General features: G+C 51.7%; 1 protein-coding gene across 2 annotated transcripts in view; it reads right to left on the bottom strand.

Moving 5' to 3' along the window:
• Nucleotides 1–808: 808 nt before the first annotated feature.
• The window catches only part of mtor (mechanistic target of rapamycin kinase), a 98,979-nt gene continuing 79,111 nt past the window's right edge, over nt 809–20,676 (bottom strand). For both annotated transcript variants that reach the window (XM_035382202.1, XM_035382203.1), the window contains exons 22-43: nt 18,999–19,114; nt 15,690–15,807; nt 14,445–14,642; nt 13,733–13,833; nt 12,973–13,069; nt 12,752–12,850; nt 11,102–11,224; nt 10,362–10,544; nt 9,325–9,459; nt 8,645–8,819; nt 7,588–7,723; nt 7,079–7,226; nt 6,343–6,465; nt 6,146–6,228; nt 5,914–5,986; nt 4,554–4,628; nt 4,275–4,410; nt 3,825–3,890; nt 3,134–3,214; nt 2,064–2,144; nt 1,358–1,463; nt 809–1,148 (exon numbers count right to left, since the gene is read on the bottom strand). In XM_035382202.1, the coding sequence (XP_035238093.1) occupies nt 1,133–1,148; nt 1,358–1,463; nt 2,064–2,144; nt 3,134–3,214; nt 3,825–3,890; nt 4,275–4,410; nt 4,554–4,628; nt 5,914–5,986; nt 6,146–6,228; nt 6,343–6,465; nt 7,079–7,226; nt 7,588–7,723; nt 8,645–8,819; nt 9,325–9,459; nt 10,362–10,544; nt 11,102–11,224; nt 12,752–12,850; nt 12,973–13,069; nt 13,733–13,833; nt 14,445–14,642; nt 15,690–15,807; nt 18,999–19,114 (2,469 nt within the window). In that variant the 3' untranslated portion in view covers nt 809–1,132. The remainder of the gene's footprint in view (nt 1,149–1,357; nt 1,464–2,063; nt 2,145–3,133; nt 3,215–3,824; nt 3,891–4,274; nt 4,411–4,553; nt 4,629–5,913; nt 5,987–6,145; nt 6,229–6,342; nt 6,466–7,078; nt 7,227–7,587; nt 7,724–8,644; nt 8,820–9,324; nt 9,460–10,361; nt 10,545–11,101; nt 11,225–12,751; nt 12,851–12,972; nt 13,070–13,732; nt 13,834–14,444; nt 14,643–15,689; nt 15,808–18,998; nt 19,115–20,676) is intronic.

Raw genomic sequence — 20,676 nt, forward strand, 5'->3', positions numbered from 1 at the left:
TGTTTTATATAACGCTATATACTTGGAATGATCAGTTACTCAATCTTACCACTGGAAAAATTCTGGTGAAAGGGTTAATGCGGGAAAGCTAATGTATGTAGCTGTCTGGATGAACCTAGTACAGCATTTTACAGCCGATAATGCGGACATGGTATGTTAAATGGGTGTGACATTAATTTTTTTTAAACTTTAGAATAAATGCGAAAAAATGTTCCTGCATAAGATGTTGCGTTTTTCATAATACCTAACTCCAATTATAGTGAATATGCCACTATTAGATATGCAGCACTAACGCTCTGTAAATAAATAATACTATCACAGTGCTAATGTACCCAGCAGAAGTACCAGTTACTTGCATCCCAGGTTAAGTCTATTATTTAGAGAACAACATAAATGATGTGAAATCGATTAACAACTAAGCAGCATTAACCAGTTTTCCTGTAACCTTGCTATTTGTTTATATATTTATTTATTTGATGTTGCCTTTTTATGTTGTAGGGGGTGGGGTGAGGGCTGGGGATGGATATAATGCCTACTTTTTAATTTCTATTTTTATTTTATATTCTTACCTATTCATTTTATTTGTCATGTCATGTCTGAGCTGTTTTGTTCCGTGTTGTATATGAAAAATGTAATAAATATATTCTTAAAAAAAAAAAAAAACTAAACAGCATTGGTTTCCAGCACCATTAATTAATCTGCATTAACACCAAAATGGGTGTAAGTGCAGTAGGAAGTAAATATGAATGACAAAACTGTAACATACCAAATATAATGTGGTGGAAATGACATTAAAACTTGGGATATGTTTAATTTATTTGAATTTATTTTATTTTTTACACATTTTTATTAAACACACAAAACAATGATTGCCTTTTTTCTATTTATTGCCAAAGAAATCTTCGCATACATTGCCCCAAATCAATATGTTAAATATCTCTCATTGATATTACATAACTCCTACTTAAATTTAGACTTTGTCATTATTGGCAAATGAAAGTCAAGGTACATTTCAGAAGCCACACTAATGTGACCTGGTCTGTGGCAGAGTATGGTAACAAACATGGCTTCCATAGAAAGTGTTAGGAAACGGAAATGACACTAAAAGCACGTGGAGAATCAATGGCCTTCTCTACCAAAATGGACACCTGGGGAAAGAGAAGAAGCAGAACAATCATTATGGATGCACACTATGATACCATGCACTGTAATCCTTATTGACATGTCAAACCTGACGGTTAATTAGATATCAAGATAGCAATATTTTGGAATTTAGACAGTTATTCACAAACAAAGGGGATGGACAACAGATAACTTAACTAAGTCTTGAGGATGAAAATGTGTTTAAAGGCCTCACCATCCGATGTAGCATTGGCACAGGTTCTCATGTGATGTGGCCTGCTTGATGAGCAGCTCCACCTGGGTCGGGACGTCCAGGGTTTCGTCGTGGGAGAAGTCACGCCCTGTCGGGAGGAGACCACACACAACCTTCGGTGTTCAGCGCTTCTGACAAGAAACCGCTGAAGACCTCAACCCTCAATGCTCAGGGTAAAGCCTAAACCCAAAAGCAGGTCGCCATGGCGATAGAGCATCTCCGATTCTGCTTCTGACATTCACTTAAGTCACGGCTCATATTAATGTAGCCATCTCACCAATTCAGTGGACAGAGTTCCATGTGGATCAGAGAGCTTTTTACCATTTCCAGATGGAGCTAATCTCCATTTTAAGATGGCTGCCAAAGCTGAGTGGTCATTGGACAAGCTGAAGCCCTACTGTGGGGTGAACTGCGTATATGAACTCCACACATCCCTGTACTGTACCTCTTTAACGAAGAAAACCACCTTTATCTGTATTCAAGCAATAATGGGCGCAGCACAGCCTAAGTGTAAATGAACTATACACAGCTTCCAGTCTTTGCTAGGCCCACGGCCTGGCTTCTATTCAGGTACTGATAGTTTTTGTAGGCTGAACAGAAGGGTAGGTGCGGTTTTGCTCGTGGAGCTGACGCAGGTGCTGCACACCCACTGCAGCGCACAGCCCATCAGACGGCACGCGCCGCTCACCGGTCAGCTTGTCGCGCACTCGGTTGATGATCTGGATGGCTTTTTTGTTCAAGGCTTCTGGCTGCACAAGGCCGTCTCCGACTGAGGGAGGCAAAAACAAAGCTGGGTCAAAAAAAAACCTCTCGCCCTGCGCTGTGTGTGTGTGTGTGTGAGACAGAGAGTGCATGCACGGCTCTCGCCCTGCGCTGTGTGTGTGTGTGTGTGTGTATGTGTGTGTGTGTGTGTGTGTGTGTGTGTGTGTGAGAGAGAGTGCATGCACGGCTCTCGCCCTGCGCTGTGTGTGTGTGTGTGTGTGTGTGTGTGGGTGTGTGTGTGTGTGTATGTGTGTGTGTGTGTGTGTGTGTGAGAGAGTGCATGCACGGCTCTCGCCCTGCGCTGTGTGTGTGTGTGTGTGTGTGTGTGTGTGTGAGACAGAGAGTGCATGCACGGCTCTCACCCTGCGCTGTGTGTGTGTGTGTGTGTGTGTATGAGAGAGACAGAGCACTCGGGCTCTCGCCCTGTGCCGGGTGTGTGTGTGTGTGTGTGTGTGTGTGTGAGAGAGAGAGAGAGAGCACACGGGCTCTTGCCCTGTGCTGTGTGTGTGTGAGAGAGAGAGAGCACACAGGCTCTTGCCCTGCGCTGTGTGTGTGTGTGTGTGTGTGTGAGAGAGAGAGAGAGAGCACAAACGGGCGAGCTATGACAGGAACAGAGTGGTGGAAGCTCACAGCCGTCATCATCAGCGCACGAAAAAAGGAAACTGTCAGAGCGTTGATTCATGACAGAAAGGAAGGTCTCACTAAAGCAATTTCAATTTGTAATTCAAAGAGCAATGCTTTTTTTTTCCCCCCACTGGTTCACAGACATAATAAAAAGAATGAAATTGAATTTGTTGCTCTCAGCTACATTTCTACACTGCACTTAATCATGTATGTATGAGTTATATATATATGCCTGTGTGTAGTTTTGGGGGGGGGGGGCGGCAGCAGGGGTAGAACCAAAAGGAAATGAGGAAACGAGCGTATTTCCCTGCAGGTGAAATCAGTGGGTGATGAGTGCTCGCTGCGGTGCGCGGCAGGCTGTCAGACACTCACTGAAGGAATGAATGGATTCAGGCACCGTGGTTCCTGGTTTCTTGTGCGTGGTTTCCCCAAGATCTATTCCCTCCAGGGCCTCTGCAAAGACAATACACGCACACACACGCACGCACACACACACACATAGGCACACACATACATAGTAAAAGTAGTTCAAAAAGTGAACTTAGTATACTTCTAAGTTAACTTAATTGTAAAGGCCCGTGATATTTGTAGACCAGCCCCGTTCTGTCCCCCTCAGGCCAGGTTCAGAGGAGGGCAGTCAGGCATGCACGGCGGTCTGCAAACGACTGCAGCCCCCCTGCAGTCTGCAGCCCCTCAGCTGAGCTGCGCAGCCGCTGAGGCAGACGACTGCAGCACGTGCGCAACTAGTGCAGGCAGCCGTGCAGGCAGGTTGCAGGAGCCCCACTGACCCATTTATAACGGGCCAATTGTTACAGGGAAATTTACATACATGTTTGGCATAGGCTGTATTCAAGAGCAATTTACAGAAGGTGGAATGACAAGACAGCCGTTTCCTTTGGACTCCCAGCCACAGTCGGTACAGACACGATAAAGATTAAATTTGGACTCTGAACTGGGTCGAGGCAGCGAGGGTGACTGCTTCAGTGGGACGCCCCTCTAAGGAGACCCAAACGTTACCCCCTGAGATGGGCGAGTCTCACACCCCCTCCCCTCTGGGACTCACCGACTGACTGTCCCGCGGTGTAGGAGTCCGTCCTGGTCCTGGAGCGCTTGGTCCCTTTAGGATTGGCTAGGGCAAGACAGAGAGAACAGGGACAGGAAATGATGTCACAAGAGTTCAGAGAATGGCCAGAACCACAGGATAGGCTCTCCTGCCAGGGCATACACAGGCAGACCTTACTTGCTGTGGTTACTTCTGGTGAAAAAATGGTGAGGATCTTCCTGAAAATAAAAAATTTCCACAGTGGTATTTCTTTTTATTTAGCCCCCACACTATTTCTTAATAAAACTCGGGAAAAGCCTGTCTGAGCTCCCTACCATTACGTCAAATCAAAAAAGCAAATCTATTTATTTGTATATTGCTCTTTTTACAGAGATCTGTTACAAAAGCTCACATCATTCGAGCCCTGATAGATGCAAGCATTGGCAGCTTGGTTTCTGATTAGCCACTTACTGTCCATCAGCCTCCAGTTGAGCAGCGGGTCGTAGACGAAGGCCTCCAGCACGGCCATGACGCTGTCCCTGTGCTCCCTCAGGACCTCCATGACCGTGTGACACGTGATCCTGTAGTTCCCGTCCAGCCCGGTCACCTGGTCACAGCCAACCGCGTGACAGGAATACAGTCACGTGACACCATTCGCAAACCATTTCAAACTCACCGCAACAAACAAAGCAAACCTGTACAGTCTCCAGAAGGCTTTTCTTGTTGTTGCCGCTAACTTAGCTTACGTACCTCCATGGCATTAGTGAGCATTCTGGTCAGCCTGAAAGGAATCTTCTCTGGGAATTTCTCTCTCGTCATGGCAACCTGGAGGGAGGGGAGTGACAATAGTTTCCAGATGAGTTTATCAGAGCTTTTCAACAGTTAATGCACAGCAAGCTCAGCTCAGGGCTCTACGGTGTGCCCATTTTAGGAGCATTTGCTCCTGAAAATTGATGTGTGCTAATGGGAAAGATAATGAAGGGCATTGGGATGCATTGGTGCACTTTCAAGGAGCATGCGTGCTCCTTGAAAAAAAAATGGTAGCATAGACCCTGAAACGATATTCAGGAGTCCTCAGACCTTTGGGAAAAGGGGTTGTTCGGAGCACTAAAACGTTCATAACATCGAAAGTAAAGTCAAATGACGTCTATTCCTCCACTACTGCAGCCTTCTTTCATTAACACTCCCTTTTTTCCCTACATCAGCAATTTGAAAGACATAGCACCATAAAAATGTTTTATGATAATGTCTACAGTTGACAGCTTCTAGCAAAAGGCTACCCATCTCAAAAGGGGAAACATTTACAAACTGCAAGTTAACGTGATAAAGCACATCACCCATGTGTGTGGATTACAGAGGAACTGAAAACTATCTACCAAGAAAAGTTCTAGAAGTTCTACACAGGGCGGACTTCCAGTTCAAAACAAGCTAATCAAGATTTTTTCCTTATCATAAAATGTATGCTATATTGCACAAGAGAAGGTACTGTTGTTTTTTCCGTTATTGAAAACCCTGTGAAAATTCCCCTTACAGATCTCACAAACCTTACACAACCAAACATGCAGTTACACAGGGAGAGGTGCATTTAATGCTCTTTTTTTGAATCAAATGCCAAAGAGAATACATTGTTGTGCTTCTGCTACTTCCGGGCTCACGCCCTGTGGACCATCCAGTCTGTAACTCAGAGGATGGCATCGCCGAGGTCTATCGTAAATACTGTGGTGTGGGGATGGCTGGTTTAAGCAGCCACACCTGCCCTGGGTCAAGCTAATTAGACCTGGCCAATTGGATAATTGGTTAAGAATTAGATAATTGGCCAGGCTAATTGGACCCAGGAACAGGAGTGGCTGCACCTGTGCGTAGTGAGGTAATCAGTGCGCACAGGTTAAATCTGCCATCCCCACTCACACGGGGAGCTTCGGTCATGACTGGGTTACATCTGCTCACTTTGGCTATAACATCTTGCCAAACCCTCGTGAAATAAACCTGGACTGTTGGAACATCTTCTCCCTGTGTCTCTGTGCTGGAGGGCCCCAAGGAAAGCCACTTCGGTGGCCTGTGGCAGGCGTGTTTGCCACAAATACGTATATCCATGTACATTCAAACTCACTTCAAAACAATCACCGAAGTCGATGTGTAGGATCTTCCCGCTCAGTCGGTCCAACATCAGGTTGGAGGGGTGTCTGCGGACAAAATGGATGCTCATTTCAAATTAACCCACTCAACTTCACCCAACAGCAAACCATTTTACTAGACCAGTTACCTTCGCTTAAGTAAAATATGTAATTAATACTTTGGATGCAGAACTAAATATATTGAAATATTGCTGTCGATGCCCTCACCTGTCTCCCAGGCCCAGGATGTAGCCCACCATTGACATCACAGCCAGGGAGCGCGTGTAATTCGTCCGCCGGTCGAACCACACCTGCGGGGACAGAGAGAGAGAGAGAGAGAGCGTTTAGACGTTCTCACGGACACGCAGGCCTAGTGTTGAGGCGTTCGGGATGGGACGGGGGGGACGGGGGGGCGCGAGGCTGACCTCTGAGCTGGGGCTCTTCAGCCAGAGCAGCTTGGCCAGGTCGTCTCCGGCCGTGTTGTTGACCGCGTGCTCGAACACCTCCACCTTCTCCATCAGCGTCAGGTGGTCGTAGTCCGGCGCCATCTGGAGAGAGAGGAGCCGTCATAGCTCAGGAGGTAAGAGCGCATGTCTGGCAGTCGGTTCGAATCCCCACCCTGGGCGTGTCGAAGTGTCCCTGAGCAAGACACCTAACCCCTAACTGCTCTGGTGAATGAGAGGCATCAATTGTAAAGCGCTTTGGATAAAAGCGCTATATAAATGCAGTCCATTTACCGTCAGCGGCTGCTACACGGCGGGTTAGCGAAGCGCTACGAGGTGGAGGGGATGGAAGGTGACATGAACATAATGGAGGCCACATACAGGTGCTGGTAAGTGGGTAGGGAGCTAATGTAAGGTGGCGTTAATAGGTTTGGAGGTGGTGTTTCATGGTGTGAATGTAATATAAGGTGTTGAGTAGGTGGCATGGAGATAATGTCCATCATTATGACTTGGTGTGAGGAGAAGGATATAGACCTCATTTCAACTCAGCGGTGGAAAAACGGGACATTTTCTGAAGGACTTTCTTTGGGAAGGTCACTAACAGTACCACCCAATACAACCTGATAATTTTGGAAGGGGGTCATTTGAAATTGGGGGGGGGGGGGGGGTCCATTTCCATGTGTGAGGTGAAGGGTGTGTAAGGTAGAGCCTGATCTACCCTCAGCATGATGCGGTGTTCGATATTCAGAAGGATCTTCTTCTTTTCCCTGTAGTCCCTGATCAGAGCGTGGAGCGTGTCGCAGTGCGGCACCCAGCCAATCAGCCCGGAGTTCGTAGAGAGCGGAATCACCGCGTAGCGCTGGATGCTGTCGGGATAAAGCAAAGTGGCACAAAAGTTACAATCTGCCATACGCAAGGTCCTTTCCATATTGGCCAGTCACAAGGTTCTTTTCATATCGGTCAATCACAAGGTTCTTTTAATCTGAAATACTGCCACCTGATGGGGCGGGAGTGTAGTACAGTGGAGAAAGAACTGGTCTTGTAACCTAATGGTTGCGAGTTCAATTCCCAGACGGGACACTGCCATTTTAGCCTTAAGCCAAGTACTTAACCAGAATATGAATCTATCTGTATAATGATTACTATACAAAAATGCTAAACTTGTACAGATCTCTCAGGATAAATCATTCTGATAAGTGCGTGTGCGGCTTGTCAGGGAGGTCGTGCCTGAGGTTCTTGCGCAGGGAGGCGGGGTCATTGGCCAGCAGCGTGTTGACCAATCCGAAGAGCTGCATGACCCTCTCGTCCTGCCGCAGGTCCTCGTGCCCCTTCAGCAGGAACATGAACTCGTGCCCGTTGCTGCCTGCGGGGGGCGTATGGGAGCAGCGTTACTGCACACGCAAGCTTTCAGTGCCGCACCGTCCTGCACTCTCCACACGTGCGGAAGCATGCGCCGGTCGCATTTTACGACCGCAGCGAGCACCGCAGCGCAGCAGTAGGGCTTCGGCCGCATGCCAAAGAAAACACAGACGATGCGTCTAGGGACTGACGCATGCGACTGCCTCTAACGCAGAGCATTTACAAAGTTAAATAATGGCAGCTTATAAAGTAGAAAAGAAAATCAGGGTCTCGGTATGTCTGGGGGATCCTGAGTAACCCATCTCCCTATAAAAGCCAAGCTATTTATTAGCCTTTCCCCGCTGCTAATAACTTCATTGGGATTTTCACCTTAAGCTCACAGTTGCAGTTAATGACAGAGGAGAGCGTAGGGCAACACAGACGCTCTGCTCGCCCCACCGGTAAACACACCAGACACCACAGGGGGGAGAAACGAAGCGAAAACAGAGAGAAATCCAATTTTGCGCTGCCAAGAGAGATCGTGACTGGAAAGCGTGTGCCTCCTGAACCTTCAATAACCCTCAGAAGAGTAAGTCTTTTGTTGGAATGTTTTTTTTCAAAATTATAAGTCAGTGTTCTAGAACTCCGTCGCTTTCAGTCACCAGCAGCGATTGTGACATCAGCATTAGAATGTTGAGTTAAGAACATTCTAATCACGTATTTGTGATGTCACACCTCTAAGGGTTTAGCAGAGGGAAGCCAGGTGGCGCTCTGCCCGTTGTGGTGCTCAGGGGTGTCGGGCCCGCTTAGGGACCGCCACTCCGCTTTGGAGGGAGGGGTGGGGGGGTGTGTGATCCAGAGAGCAGAAAACTCCGGAAAACAGAAAGCACGTTTCCCGTCTCCGGTCCCCCGCGGCCCTCGGCGTCGCCAAACGGCCGCATCTTACCCATGATGGTGAGCTTGCGGGGCCTCTGCTTGGAGGTGATGACCTGCAGGGACGGGGCGATGGACTGGATGCGGATGATGGGCTGGTTGGGGTCGTAGGTCCCGGGGACGGCCAGCTCCAGGTCCCGGCACATCAGCAGTTTGGGGGAGACGTACTGCAGCTCCAGGGAGGTGAGCTGAGGACACGGGGAGGGAGGGAGGCGGGGGAGGGGGGGGGGGGCAGGTTCAGACGGGCGACGCCCTTCGGCTTCACTCAGTGCTAATGCCCTGTTTTACTTGGCAGGTGTAAAAAGCAGTGGAGCTGTCAGGCACCCGTATCAACACCTGTAAAGAGCTGTCACACCCCAGCCTGCTCTTCCATTAACCGCCTCCTGTCACCAAGGGGATGAATCTGGGTAGCCTCAGGCCAAAACAATACCGTCTTACTTCTCTAAAGCCAACAACGAGGTGAGTGACAACCATAGTAACCAGGAATTAATGCGTGTGTGATGAACGATGAAGGTCATGTCAAGGACAACAGAGTTAGATGGTGACATAACTCTCTAATTCACACGGAGCGTGTCAGTGGGAGGAGCAGGCCGCGTGATTGGCTGGCTGTGTGGGAGGCCCGCGTGATTGGCTGGCTGTGTGGGAGGCCCGCGCGATTGGCTGGCTGTGTGTGAGTTCGCCGGTCTGCCCCACCTGGGGCAGCTGCTTGGAGATCCGGCGGAAGACGTGGTAGTACAGGTCCCAGGCCTGCGTCAGGTCCTTCACGTTCCCCGACCGCATGTACTTCCTGCACCAGTCCTGTGCCTCCATCAGGTCCCGCCCGTACGCCTGCCGGAGAGAGTCAGCCATGTACACCTCACCACTGTTTTAACTCCAGATGTCAATATGTCCCTTTCAATACAGAACTGCTTTATAAATGGCAATTTACTTAAAACGGTTATTCAATTTCTGTAATGATGTAGAAATTCCTCCAGACTAGCTGATGTGGATTGTTGATGTAATAATATAAAATAATGTATATCCCAACTTGGAATTTCTAGCCCGATTTGGAATTCCAGGGTGCATTTTTCAGCCAATCACTGATCACTAAACAATTCAGTCAATTTCTGTAACGATGTAGAAATTCATCTAGTCTCACTGTTGTCGATTGTTGATACTATAAAATAATGTATATCCCAACTTCTTTCCCAATTTGGAATGCCAGAGTGCATTTTTCGGCCAATCCGATCCCTGCATCATCCTCACGCACTGGGGCGGCTGCGTCTGAAGCGCATGCATCCTCTGCGTGACTCGGAGCTGCGCAGTCGCTGCAGCAGAAGACGGACAGGCAGGCGGACTGCAGAGGAGCTGCACCTCTGCGATGGGGGGGGGGGGGGGAAGCCCAGCCGTGGGAAAGCCTCTCTCTCCCGGGGCGAGGCAAAGGGAAAACCGGGCCATTCCCACAGGATTCCCAGCCACAGCTCCCACGGTCACAGGAAGAGCTACATCTGGAGTCTGGAGTCTGAGTCGCAGACGGCTGCTCTGGCTAAACACACCTGACAGGAGCTCCAAGAGGTGAGCCGCACCTGAGCAGCTTCCCTCTGTCAGAGGAGTCCCTGATGGACCAGGCGAGGGTCTCTCCTGTGTGAAGAGGCTCTAAACAGCCCTGCTGAGTGACGCCCCTCCTCCCGGGGCCGTCCCGGCGGCGGACAGCCCCTCTGAGGGAGCGGCGAGCGACTCGGGACACTGACCTGGTTGAAGGAGGTCTCCTTGAGGGTCTGGGGCCCCCTCTCCATCATGGCGTGCAGCGGCTCCAGCACGGCGAACATGCCCTTCACGTTGCGGTCGCCGAAGTAGAGGCGGGACGCCTCCTCCAGGCCCTCGTGCCACATCTCGTGCCACAGGATGGCCACCCGGATCAGCTCCTCGCTCACCTGCGGGCACGGGTACGGCTCAACACCCCATCCACCACCCCAAACTCTCAGGGGATACCCTCACTGTGCCCTCAGTAATGGTACTAAACACACACTGGCCACCTGACAACCCTGTCTAATGAGCAGGCTCAATATCTGCTCAATGAGCCAGACACTGAAAATGACCTCACATCTATTATTTGTTCCCACATGTATCCATGCCGCCAATTCAAGCACTTTTTAAAGTGCTTTCAAGGACCCACCACCCCAAATGTGAGGCTTTCACAGCAGGCTGTCATGTGTGCTGCTGACCATCAATACTACAGTAATGGCCTCAGTATGCCTGAAATTAAAATGCTAGAAAGAACCCTATTCAGAACCACATCAACATTTTACTAAATGCGGATGACAAGTAAACATGACAGGACAGCATAAAGTCCCTCATGGAAACACTGAAACACTTCCCTCAAATTTTCAAGAGCCTTCAAGACCTCAGATGAATACTGTAATTTTGTGTGTGTGTATGCATGTGTGCGTGTATGTGTGTGTATCTCAGTGATGTTCTGGAGAGCTCGTACCATGATGGCTTGCTGGACCAGCGTGTTGCAGTGCTCACACATGTTCTTCAGGATCTTGTTGGCAGCGTTGTGGCGGGCGGTGGTGGTGGACTTGGAGGCCACGGTAAGCGGGTAGATCAGCGCCTGGAAGAGAGGACCGTCAGAGAAAGTACTGTCAGAGAGAGGACCGATAGAGAAAGTACTGTCAGAGAGAGGACTGTCAGAGAGAGGACCGTCAGAGAGAGGACCGTTAGAGAGAGGACCGTTAGAGAGAGGACCGTTAGAGAGAGGACCGTTAGAGAAAGTACTGTCAGAGAGAGGACTGATAGAGAGAGGACCGTTAGAGAAAGGACCAATAGAGAGAGGACCGTTAGAGAAAGTACTGTCAGAGAGAGGACCGTTAGAGAAAGTACTGTCAGAGAGAGGACTGTCAGAGAGAGGACCGTCAGAGAGAGGACCGTTAGAGAGAGGACCGTTAGAGAGAGGACCGTTAGAGAGAGGACCGTTAGAGAAAGTACTGTCAGAGAGAGGACTGATAGAGAGAGGACCGTTAGAGAAAGGACCAATAGAGAGAGGACCGTTAGAGAAAGTACTGTCAGAGAGAGGACCGTTAGAGAAAGTACTGTCAGAGAGAGGACCGTCAGAGAGAGGACCGTTAGAGAGAGGACCGTTAGAGAAAGTACTGTCAGAGAGAGGACTGATAGAGAGAGGACCGTTAGAGAGAGGACCGTTAGAGAGAGGACCGTTAGAGAAAGTACTGTCAGAGAGAGGACCGTCAGAGAGAGGACCGTCAGAGAGAGGACCGTTAGAGAGAGGACCGTTAGAGAGAGGACCGTTAGAGAGAGGACCGTTAGAGAAAGTACTGTCAGAGAGAGGACTGATAGAGAGAGGACCGTTAGAGAAAGGACCAATAGAGAGAGGACCGTTAGAGAAAGTACTGTCAGAGAGAGGACCGTTAGAGAAAGTACTGTCAGAGAGAGGACCGTCAGAGAGAGGACCGTTAGAGAGAGGACCGTTAGAGAGAGGACCGTTAGAGAAAGTACTGTCAGAGAGAGGACTGATAGAGAGAGGACCGTTAGAGAGAGGACCGTTAGAGAGAGGACCGTTAGAGAAAGTACTGTCAGAGAGAGGACCGTTAGAGAGAGGACCGTTAGAGAAAGGACCAATAGAGAGAGGACCGTTAGAGAGAGGACCAATAGAGGTAGGACCATTAGAGAGAGGACCAATAGAGAGAGGACCGTTAGAGAGAGGACCAATAGAGAGAGGACCGTTAGAGAGAGGACCAATAGAGAGAGGACCGTTAGAGAAAGTACTCTCAGAGAAAGGACTGTAAGAGATGGGACTGTTAGTGAAAGGACCGTCAGAGAAAGAACCATCAGAGAAAGGACCGTCCGACAGAGGACAATTAGAGAGAGAAAACTGTTAGAGAGGACCACTATAGAGAGGACCATTCACAGAGCTCAGTTAGAACTTGTGAGCAGAAGGACAGCGGCTCAAATATCAGACAACACCCTGCCAACATGCCCATAACATTCAATGGCCTCACCTGGACTCAGACAAATAGAATCCCCAACTTGTGTAATGTAAACGGCTCCACAACGTGAAAGGACAGCAGTAACAGAGCCTAGCAGCGGCCTACAGGCTACAGGCTGCCCCGTGGCGCCAGCGTACCTGGGGGTGGTAGCGCCCGATGTCCGTCAGCAGCTGGTGGATGAGGCGGCCCACCAGGGCCCGGGGCGTGTCGATGCGGGCGATCAGCTGAGGGATCACCTGGGGAGGGAAACGCGGTCAGGTCCACAGAACTAGGCCCATTACCAGCGAACAGAACCAAGAGCGGGACAGGGGGACGGGGGGACGGGGGGACGGGGGGGGGCAGACTGCTTCTCGCGTACCTGTAGCCAGGTGTCGATCTGGATGGTTTTGATGCCCTCCACCAGGGCCTCGTTGACCTCGGGCCAATGGCCATAGTCGAACCACAGCGTAAGGACCCTATGAGCAGGACAGAGACACACACTTACGCCATGCATTTCAAACCCATACGGCCCAGCACCAATCACACGCCAAGCCATGTCACAGCTGACTGTGATGTCACAGCTGACTATTCAAAAGAATGTAATCTATGGTGACACATATGGCATGCCTGCTACATTATACATGCATACATACAAATATGAGTTGATACTGCTATAGACCTTAGATCACAGGTCCTCGTAAAGTTTTTGCAAACAAACTCATTTGTGGCCACTGGGTGTCGCTCTTTCTACACTGGATGGTAGGAAACGTGCAGACGTCTGATGTGGGGTGTGTGCAGTCTCAGTGTGTTTGATCTCAGCACGCTCAATGTTGATCACCATCTCAGTGTTGATAAGTAACTGTGTTGATTAATATCTGCGTTGAACAGTATCTCAGGGTTTATTAATATATCAGTGCTGATCAATATTCTCAGTGTCCATTGATATCTATGTCGATCAGTATCTCAGTGTTGATGAGTACCTCAGCGTTGAAAAGTATCTACATTGATTAAGATCTCAGTGATGAATAGTATATCAGTGTTGCTTAATATCTGTGTCGCTCAGTATCTCAGTGTTGATCAGTGTACCCCAGTGTGCTCAGGGGTACGCGCTGTGCTGGCGGGACAGCTGGATTCCGCACCTGAGGGTGTCCTGCAGGTTATTCCCGCGAGAGAGGGAGATGGATCGGAAAAAGCCCTGGACTGCAGGGACGGTGTACAGCAGCAGCGTTTTGGAAAGGTCCTGCAAAGCAAAGCAACCCGTCATCACTCCATACCAGTAAAATAAACCTCCAGCATTCTGTACTCCTTATAACACACTCAGCACTGCAAGGGTATAGATGTGGGGGTGCAGGTGTGTGTGGGGGTGTGGGTGTGGAAGCGGGTGGTGGGTGCGGGTGCACAAGTGGGTCTCGGTGTGGGCGCGAGTGTCGATGTGAGTGAGGGTGCGGGTGTGTGTGCAGGGGGAAGGCGCGGGTGCAGGTGCAAGTGCAGGTGCAGGTGTGGGTCTGAGTGTGGGTCTGGGTGCGGGTGCGGGTGTGGGTGTAGGGGTGGGTGAGGGTGTGGGAGCGGGTGGTGGATGAGCGTGTGGGTGTGGTGTGATTGAGGGTGCGGGTGCGGGTGCAGGTGTGGGTGTGGTGAGATCGAGGGTGCAGGTGCGGGTGAGGGTGTGGATGCGGGTGTAGGGGTGGGCGCGGGTGTAGGTGGGGGTGGGGGTGTGGTGTGATTGAGGGTGTGGGTGTAGGTGTGGGTGTAGGGGTGGGTGCAGGTCTGGGTGTGGATGCGGGTGTAGGAGTGGGCGCGGGTGTAGGTGAGGGTGTGGGTGCGGGTGCGGGTGCGGGCGCGACCCCTGACCTCGTTGACCTTCTTCTGGCCGGGCGAGGGCACGGGGCTGTGCTCGGAGCTGTCCGCCTCGCTGTCGCTCTTGCTGGCCTCGCTGTTGCCGCTGTTGCCGCTGGCGTGCCGCAGCTTCTTCTTCTCGTCGCGGCCCTGGTTCTGGTGCTTATAGTGCAGCACTGCCTCGAAGTTCATCACCGCCCAGGCGTGCCAGGCCTGCCCGCCACGCGCACACACACACACACACACACACACACAAGGACACACGGGGACACACATGCACGCACACACACACACACACACATACATACACGCACACGGACACACACACACACGCGTGTTAATCAGCACCGACATCAGCAGGCATGGACACAGGAACATGACCCAGAAAGGGACAGAACTAGGAGCTAATTGCAGCCCAAGCACAGTGCTATCCACTGGAAACTGGGTGCTTGGCCTTCCTAATATGGTCTTATTCAGTGTAGGAGCCTTTTCACGTATTTTCTGTTGCTTAGTGTCGTAATACAGTAATCCTGGATATCGAATGATTCTTGGATATAGCATATGGTCTTCGTTTAGGCACTGTTTATCTTTGCATTAAGGGACCTATCCGCTCCGCACCCCCCCCCCCCCTCACTTTCTTATTACTGTTAGTTTTAGTTAGTCAATGTACCATAGAGAGCAGCAGAGGAAGTCGTATCCCGAGAAGCTCAATAAATTTCAATAACTCAGTTACCTCACCGGTCGTAGCCGGTACTTGCACTCGAATGACTAAATTACTAATAAAAAAAGCCTCAAATGACTTTTTTTGGATCCTGGATTTATTGCACTATTTAATATGCCTCTGACTGGAAGCCGTTGAAGGAGAACGCTACCACAGAACGATGAGTCACCTGCTGCCTGAGATGATTCATCTCTCGAACCCTGGAGACCTGCTGCGAGTGGCATGTGGGTGACCCTGTGGGGGGGCCGGGGGGGGGGGGGGGGGGGGGGGGGGGGGGAGGGGGCGGGGTCGGTGGTTTTCGGGGCGGGGCTGACCTTGTACCAGTTGCGGTCGTGCTCGGTGGAGTGGGGGCGGAGCTGGGGGGGGTGGGGTCGGTGGTTTTTGGGGCGGGGCTGGTGGTTTTTGGGGCGGGGCTGGTGGTTTTGGGGCGGGGCTCACCTTGTACCAGTTGCGGTCGTGCTCGGTGGAGTGGGGGGGCCAGGAGGGGGTGGGGTCGGTGGTTTTTGGGGCGGGGCTGGTGGTTTTGGGGCGGGGCTCACCTTGTACCAGTTGCGGTCGTGCTCGGTGGAGTGGCTGTAGTACTGCAGCACTTTGGGGATGGTGCTCTCGTTGATGCCCTGCAGGCTGAGCTGCCACTCGCCCAGCTTGAGGAAACACCTGCGGGGGGGCAAAGGGGGCAAGGGGAGGGGGGGGTCACAGCCATCAGCTCCGTCACCTCCCAGACCCTCCAGCTACCGTCGCTCTTCCCGCTGAACTACAGAACTACAGCGCAACGCCGCTGTTTGTGAAAACAGACCAGCGGGGGCGAGGCCAGCCGCCCCTCTCCACTTCCTCTCCCGCTTCCTTCTTTAAAAAAAAAAAAAAAAAAAAAGCGGGGGGGACACGTTCCGGAGAATTCCGGGAATGCCCAGGAGGGCCGCGGCCCGGCGAGACGGCAGGCAGTCTCCGTTTGAGAATCCGCTGTCGCTCTCTCGCTCGCTCGGTTTGGCCCGACAGGACGGCTCTGTCCCCCCCGGGCTCAGATCAGCCAGCGCTTCCTGCCATTTTATGAAGCCCTCCAGCCTCATTCTTTCATTATTTGGTGCCCAGAGATTTTCAATCTCCATAAAAGGAGAGATAAGCTTTAAAATTAAAGTATGACCGCGCTGACAGCGTACGCTAGCCGTAGCAATGCTGTAACAGAGTGAACTCCGACAGTAAAGTTCGTGAAAGGATCGGCTATATGGAATCTGCACACGCACAGACATCTGTCACGCGCCAAGGCCAATAACAGGTTGTTTGCTGCCGAAAAGCAGGCTTTAGGACACTCTGTTCATTTAGACTTCCCCATAAGCTGTGCTCAGGGGGGCTGTGTTGTCCTGGCAACATCCCTATGCTTTCTGTCCCGCCGCCATCCATCTTGAGGAAGACGTTAATGGCCCTTGCAGAGCTAATGAGGTTTCAGTGCACGTGCTCCCCCCCCCACCCCACCCCGTGCGGATATACAAATCTCTCTGACGGCACGACACAGCCGGCCAGAACACGTCTGACGTGTATGCCGCCCCCCCCCCCCCCACCCCACCCCACCCCACCCCACCCCCCCGCATCGGCCCCCGTCCACAACAAGGGCCCGCACGCCAAACACCTCGCAGCACGGAACACTCACGATCCCAAAGAGTCGCTTTGTTGTGCAACACGGCTTAATTCACTCTGTGGAAATACTGAGCGCAGCCTGATTAAGATTTCTCCTTTATTCTTTTTTTTTTTGTTTTTTAATGGAGGAACGCCAGCCGCTCCCAGGTGAAAGTGGGGATGGAAACGCGAGCGTCATTACATTACATTACATTACATTACAGGCATTTAGCAGACGCTCTTATCCAGAGCGACTTACACAACGTCTACATAGCATTTTACATTGTATCCATTTATACAGCTGGATATATACTGAAGCAATGCAGGTTAAGTACCTTACTCAAGGGTACAACGGCAGTGTCCTACCCGGGAATCGAACCTGCAACCTTTCGGTTACAAGCCCAGTTCCTTACCCACTGTGCTACACTCCGTCCGGGGTGTAGCACAGACAGGCAGTCCGCCGGGCGTCAGCCTGCCCTGTGGACACCCGGCCCGTTCCCCAGCGACGGCGGCGGGGGCGGGGCAGAGGCCCTAACCAGCAGGCCTCACCGCTGCGGAATGACAGCGCCGCCGCCGAAACGAAGCCGGCGGATTCCTCCGGAATGTTTTTGCGTGCGAAACCAGGTGTGCGCGTGCGTCTCTCCTGGACGCCCCGTCCGAGCTGACCTGGTTTCGGGGGGGGGGGGGGGGGGGGGGGGGGAAGTATGTCAGGCCGTCTGGAGGAGCGGCGGTAATGACGGTCGCACAGGTGTGCCGTCGTCGCCGCCGCCGCCGCGAATCCGTGCCCGCAAGCGTCGCTGACGTGCGTCACCCTCCTGGGGGGAGGGGGGAGGGGGGAGGGGGGGTGGGCGTTTTATCTCCCAAACTCAGGCAATGTGGGTAAATTACACACCGCAGACAGACTGCCATTTTCCAAACACTCACGCTGAGTGGCTCAAAGCATTAAAAAAGCAGAAAAACTAATGGTTATTTTCCACCCGGGGAAGGGTAAAACCAAACAGGTAATTGATTTGTGCATCATCTTGACGCGAGATCTTTGACTGACCGGCACCGGCTGTAAATGCTCACAGACAGACGGAGAGAAGCCTCCACACGGACGGCTGAGCGCGTCATTATTCAGAGTGCGCCATCCGTGGCGTTTACTTCCTGTTCACTGAGCGTGTGAGCGTCTCCTGTCGACACGGACGGCACGTTAGACCCTGAGGAGCGCAGCTCGGATGCACACAGGCACGGGAGGCACGGGGGGGGGGAACGGGGGGGGGGGGGAGCTGACAGGAATCGGGAAAGCGGCTTTCGGGGAAAGCCACACACAGACACGCCCGGGACGTGCTGGCGTTTGAGACGCTGAGGCTTTTCGGATACGGGAACCATCAAGCCCCCGCGCCCAGGCTGCAGGAAAACAGCCGGTGTGTTTGTGTATGTATACATGATGTGTGTGTGTGTGTGTATACATGATGTGTGTGTGTGTGTGTGTGTGTGTGTGTGTATGTGTGTGTGTAAATGTGCGTGTGTGTGTGTGTGTGTGCATGTGTGCATTTGTGTTTACATGATGTGTGCGTGTGTGTGTGTGTTTATGTGTGTGTGTAAGTGTGCGTGTGTGTGTGTGTGTGTGTGTGTGTGTGTGTGTAAGTGTGCATGTGTGCGTGTTTATGTGATGTGCATGTGTGTGTGTATGTGTGTGTGTGTGTGTGCGTGTGTGCGTATACATATTGTGTGTGTGTGTGTGTGTGTGTAAGTGTGCGTGTGCGTGTGTGCGTGTGCGTGTGTGTGTGCGTGTGTGCGTATACATATTGTGTGTAAGTGTGTGTGTGTGTGTGCGTGTGTAAGTGTGCATGTGTGCATGTGTGTGTGTGCGTGTTTGTGATGTGCATGTGTGTGTGTGTGTGCGTGTGCGTGTGCGTGTGTGTGCGTGTGCGTGTGTATGCGTGTGTGTGTGTATGTGTGCGTGTGTGTGTGTGTGTGTATGTGTGCGTATGCGTGTGTGTGTGCGTGCGTGTATGTGTGTATATGTGCGTGTGTGTGTGCGTGTGTGTGTGTGTGTGTGTGTGTGTGTGTGTGTGCGTGTGTGTGTGTGTGTGCGTGTGTGCGTGTGTGTGTGTGTGTGTGTGTGTGTGTGTGTGTGTGTGTGTGTGTGTGTGTGTGCGTGTGTGTGTGTGTGTGCGTGTGTGTGTGTGTGTGTGTGTGTGTGTGTGTGTGTGTGTGTGCGTGTGTGTGTGTGTGTAGCGGGCGGTGCTGACCTGGCCATAAGCTTGTGCAGCTCCTGTTTGTGTTGCTGGTCCTCGGCTGCGATGGCGTGCTGCGCCTGCTGCTGCATGCCCTGCACAAAGTGCTGCATGTGCTGGAACGCGTCGATCTGCAGCGGAGAGAGGGAGCGCAGGGTCAGGGGCGTGTAACTGCACTGCTGCTATACTGCAGTGTCATCCTGAGTAACTCTGAGTAACTGCACAGCTGCTATACTGCAGTGACATCCTGAGTAACTCTGAGTAACTGCACTGCTGCTACACTGCAGCCTCATCCTGAGTAACTCTGAGTAACTGCACAGCTGCTATACTGCAGTGACATCCTGAGTAACTCTGAGTAAGTGCACTGCTGCTATACTGCAGTGTCATCCTGAGTAACTCTGAGTAACTGCACTGCTGCTGCAGAACTCTGTGTTTCCCAAGCTTTTTTTCTGCGACGGCACAGTTCTTTTTTATCAAAAAATTCCACGGCACACGACGATCGCTTTACGCAGTAAAATGTTACAGAATGTCACGCACGTGCTTCACATGTGCTGGAATCCGAAGAACTTCCACGGCACACCTGGTAAGCTCTGACGGCGCACTGGCGTGCCGCAGCACACTGTTTGAGAAACGCTGGCTTGACCAGTGCCAGACAGCGTATGTGACCCACAGATTACTGGAGGTGAACTAGAGACAGTCCAGCTCAGCCATGTCGCTTTAACACCAAAAACATCCCTACACAACACCTGCCTTCACACCCCGTCCAAAACAACAGGAGGCAGGGGACCGTTCGGACCCACAGCTCCTGGGTCAGTGCCGGGGGGTTAGAAACACCTCTGTCCTGGGACTGTCTGGGGCACGCTCAGCGCCCCTCCTGCCGGTACAGCCCAGCGCAAACACACCACTCTCCCACTGACGTAATCCCACAAACCCCAATGCCCCCCTAACCAGGCGGGGGCTGGAGACATTGAGAGAAGCGTGAGGGGCGGAGTTAGCTGGGGAGGGCCCCCCCTGCAGGTGGGGGTGTCCTACGGGCTATGGGGGCGACATAGCTCAGGAGGTAAGACCAATTGTCTGGCAGTCGGAGGGTTGCCGGTTCAAACCCCGCCCTGGGCATGTCGAAGTGTCCTTGAGCAAGACACCTAACCCCTAATTGCTCTGGCGAATGAGAGGCATCAATTGTAAAGCGCTTTGGATAAAAGCGCTATATAAATGCAGTCCATTTACGGGCGCGGTGTTTAGACTGCGGCCCAAACGCTGAAGAGACTCGTCAGGCGCTTTATTACCCCGGAGGGGGGGGGGGGGATTCCGCAGGGTCTCTGCTGATCTCTCGCCCTCTCTCTCTCTCTCTCTCTCCGCTCGTCCATCTTCGTTACTAATGATGTCCGCGGCGTTGACACACGCGAGCTCCCCAAAGACCCCGCCCCTCATCTCGCATGCGCACGTGCTTCACACACCACCCCCCAAACTAAACCCCTAAATGACCCTGTCGTTTCCACCAAGCAGGGGGCCAGGATGAGAACAAAAACAGGACAGTCTGGCACCCCACACAGCTACAGAACCTATAGGCCAGTACATATTTTTTCTCAATTGCACATTTGTTTTCCTCAATTTAACTTAATTTTCCTGTAAGTGAACTTGCTGCACTGTACAGAGATGGCTGGGCGTGTATTATTGTTTTAGGGCTACAGAT

This window comes from Anguilla anguilla, chromosome 11 (assembly GCF_013347855.1).
Source record: "Anguilla anguilla isolate fAngAng1 chromosome 11, fAngAng1.pri, whole genome shotgun sequence".
In the NCBI taxonomy this organism is placed as follows: Eukaryota; Metazoa; Chordata; class Actinopteri; order Anguilliformes; family Anguillidae; genus Anguilla; species Anguilla anguilla.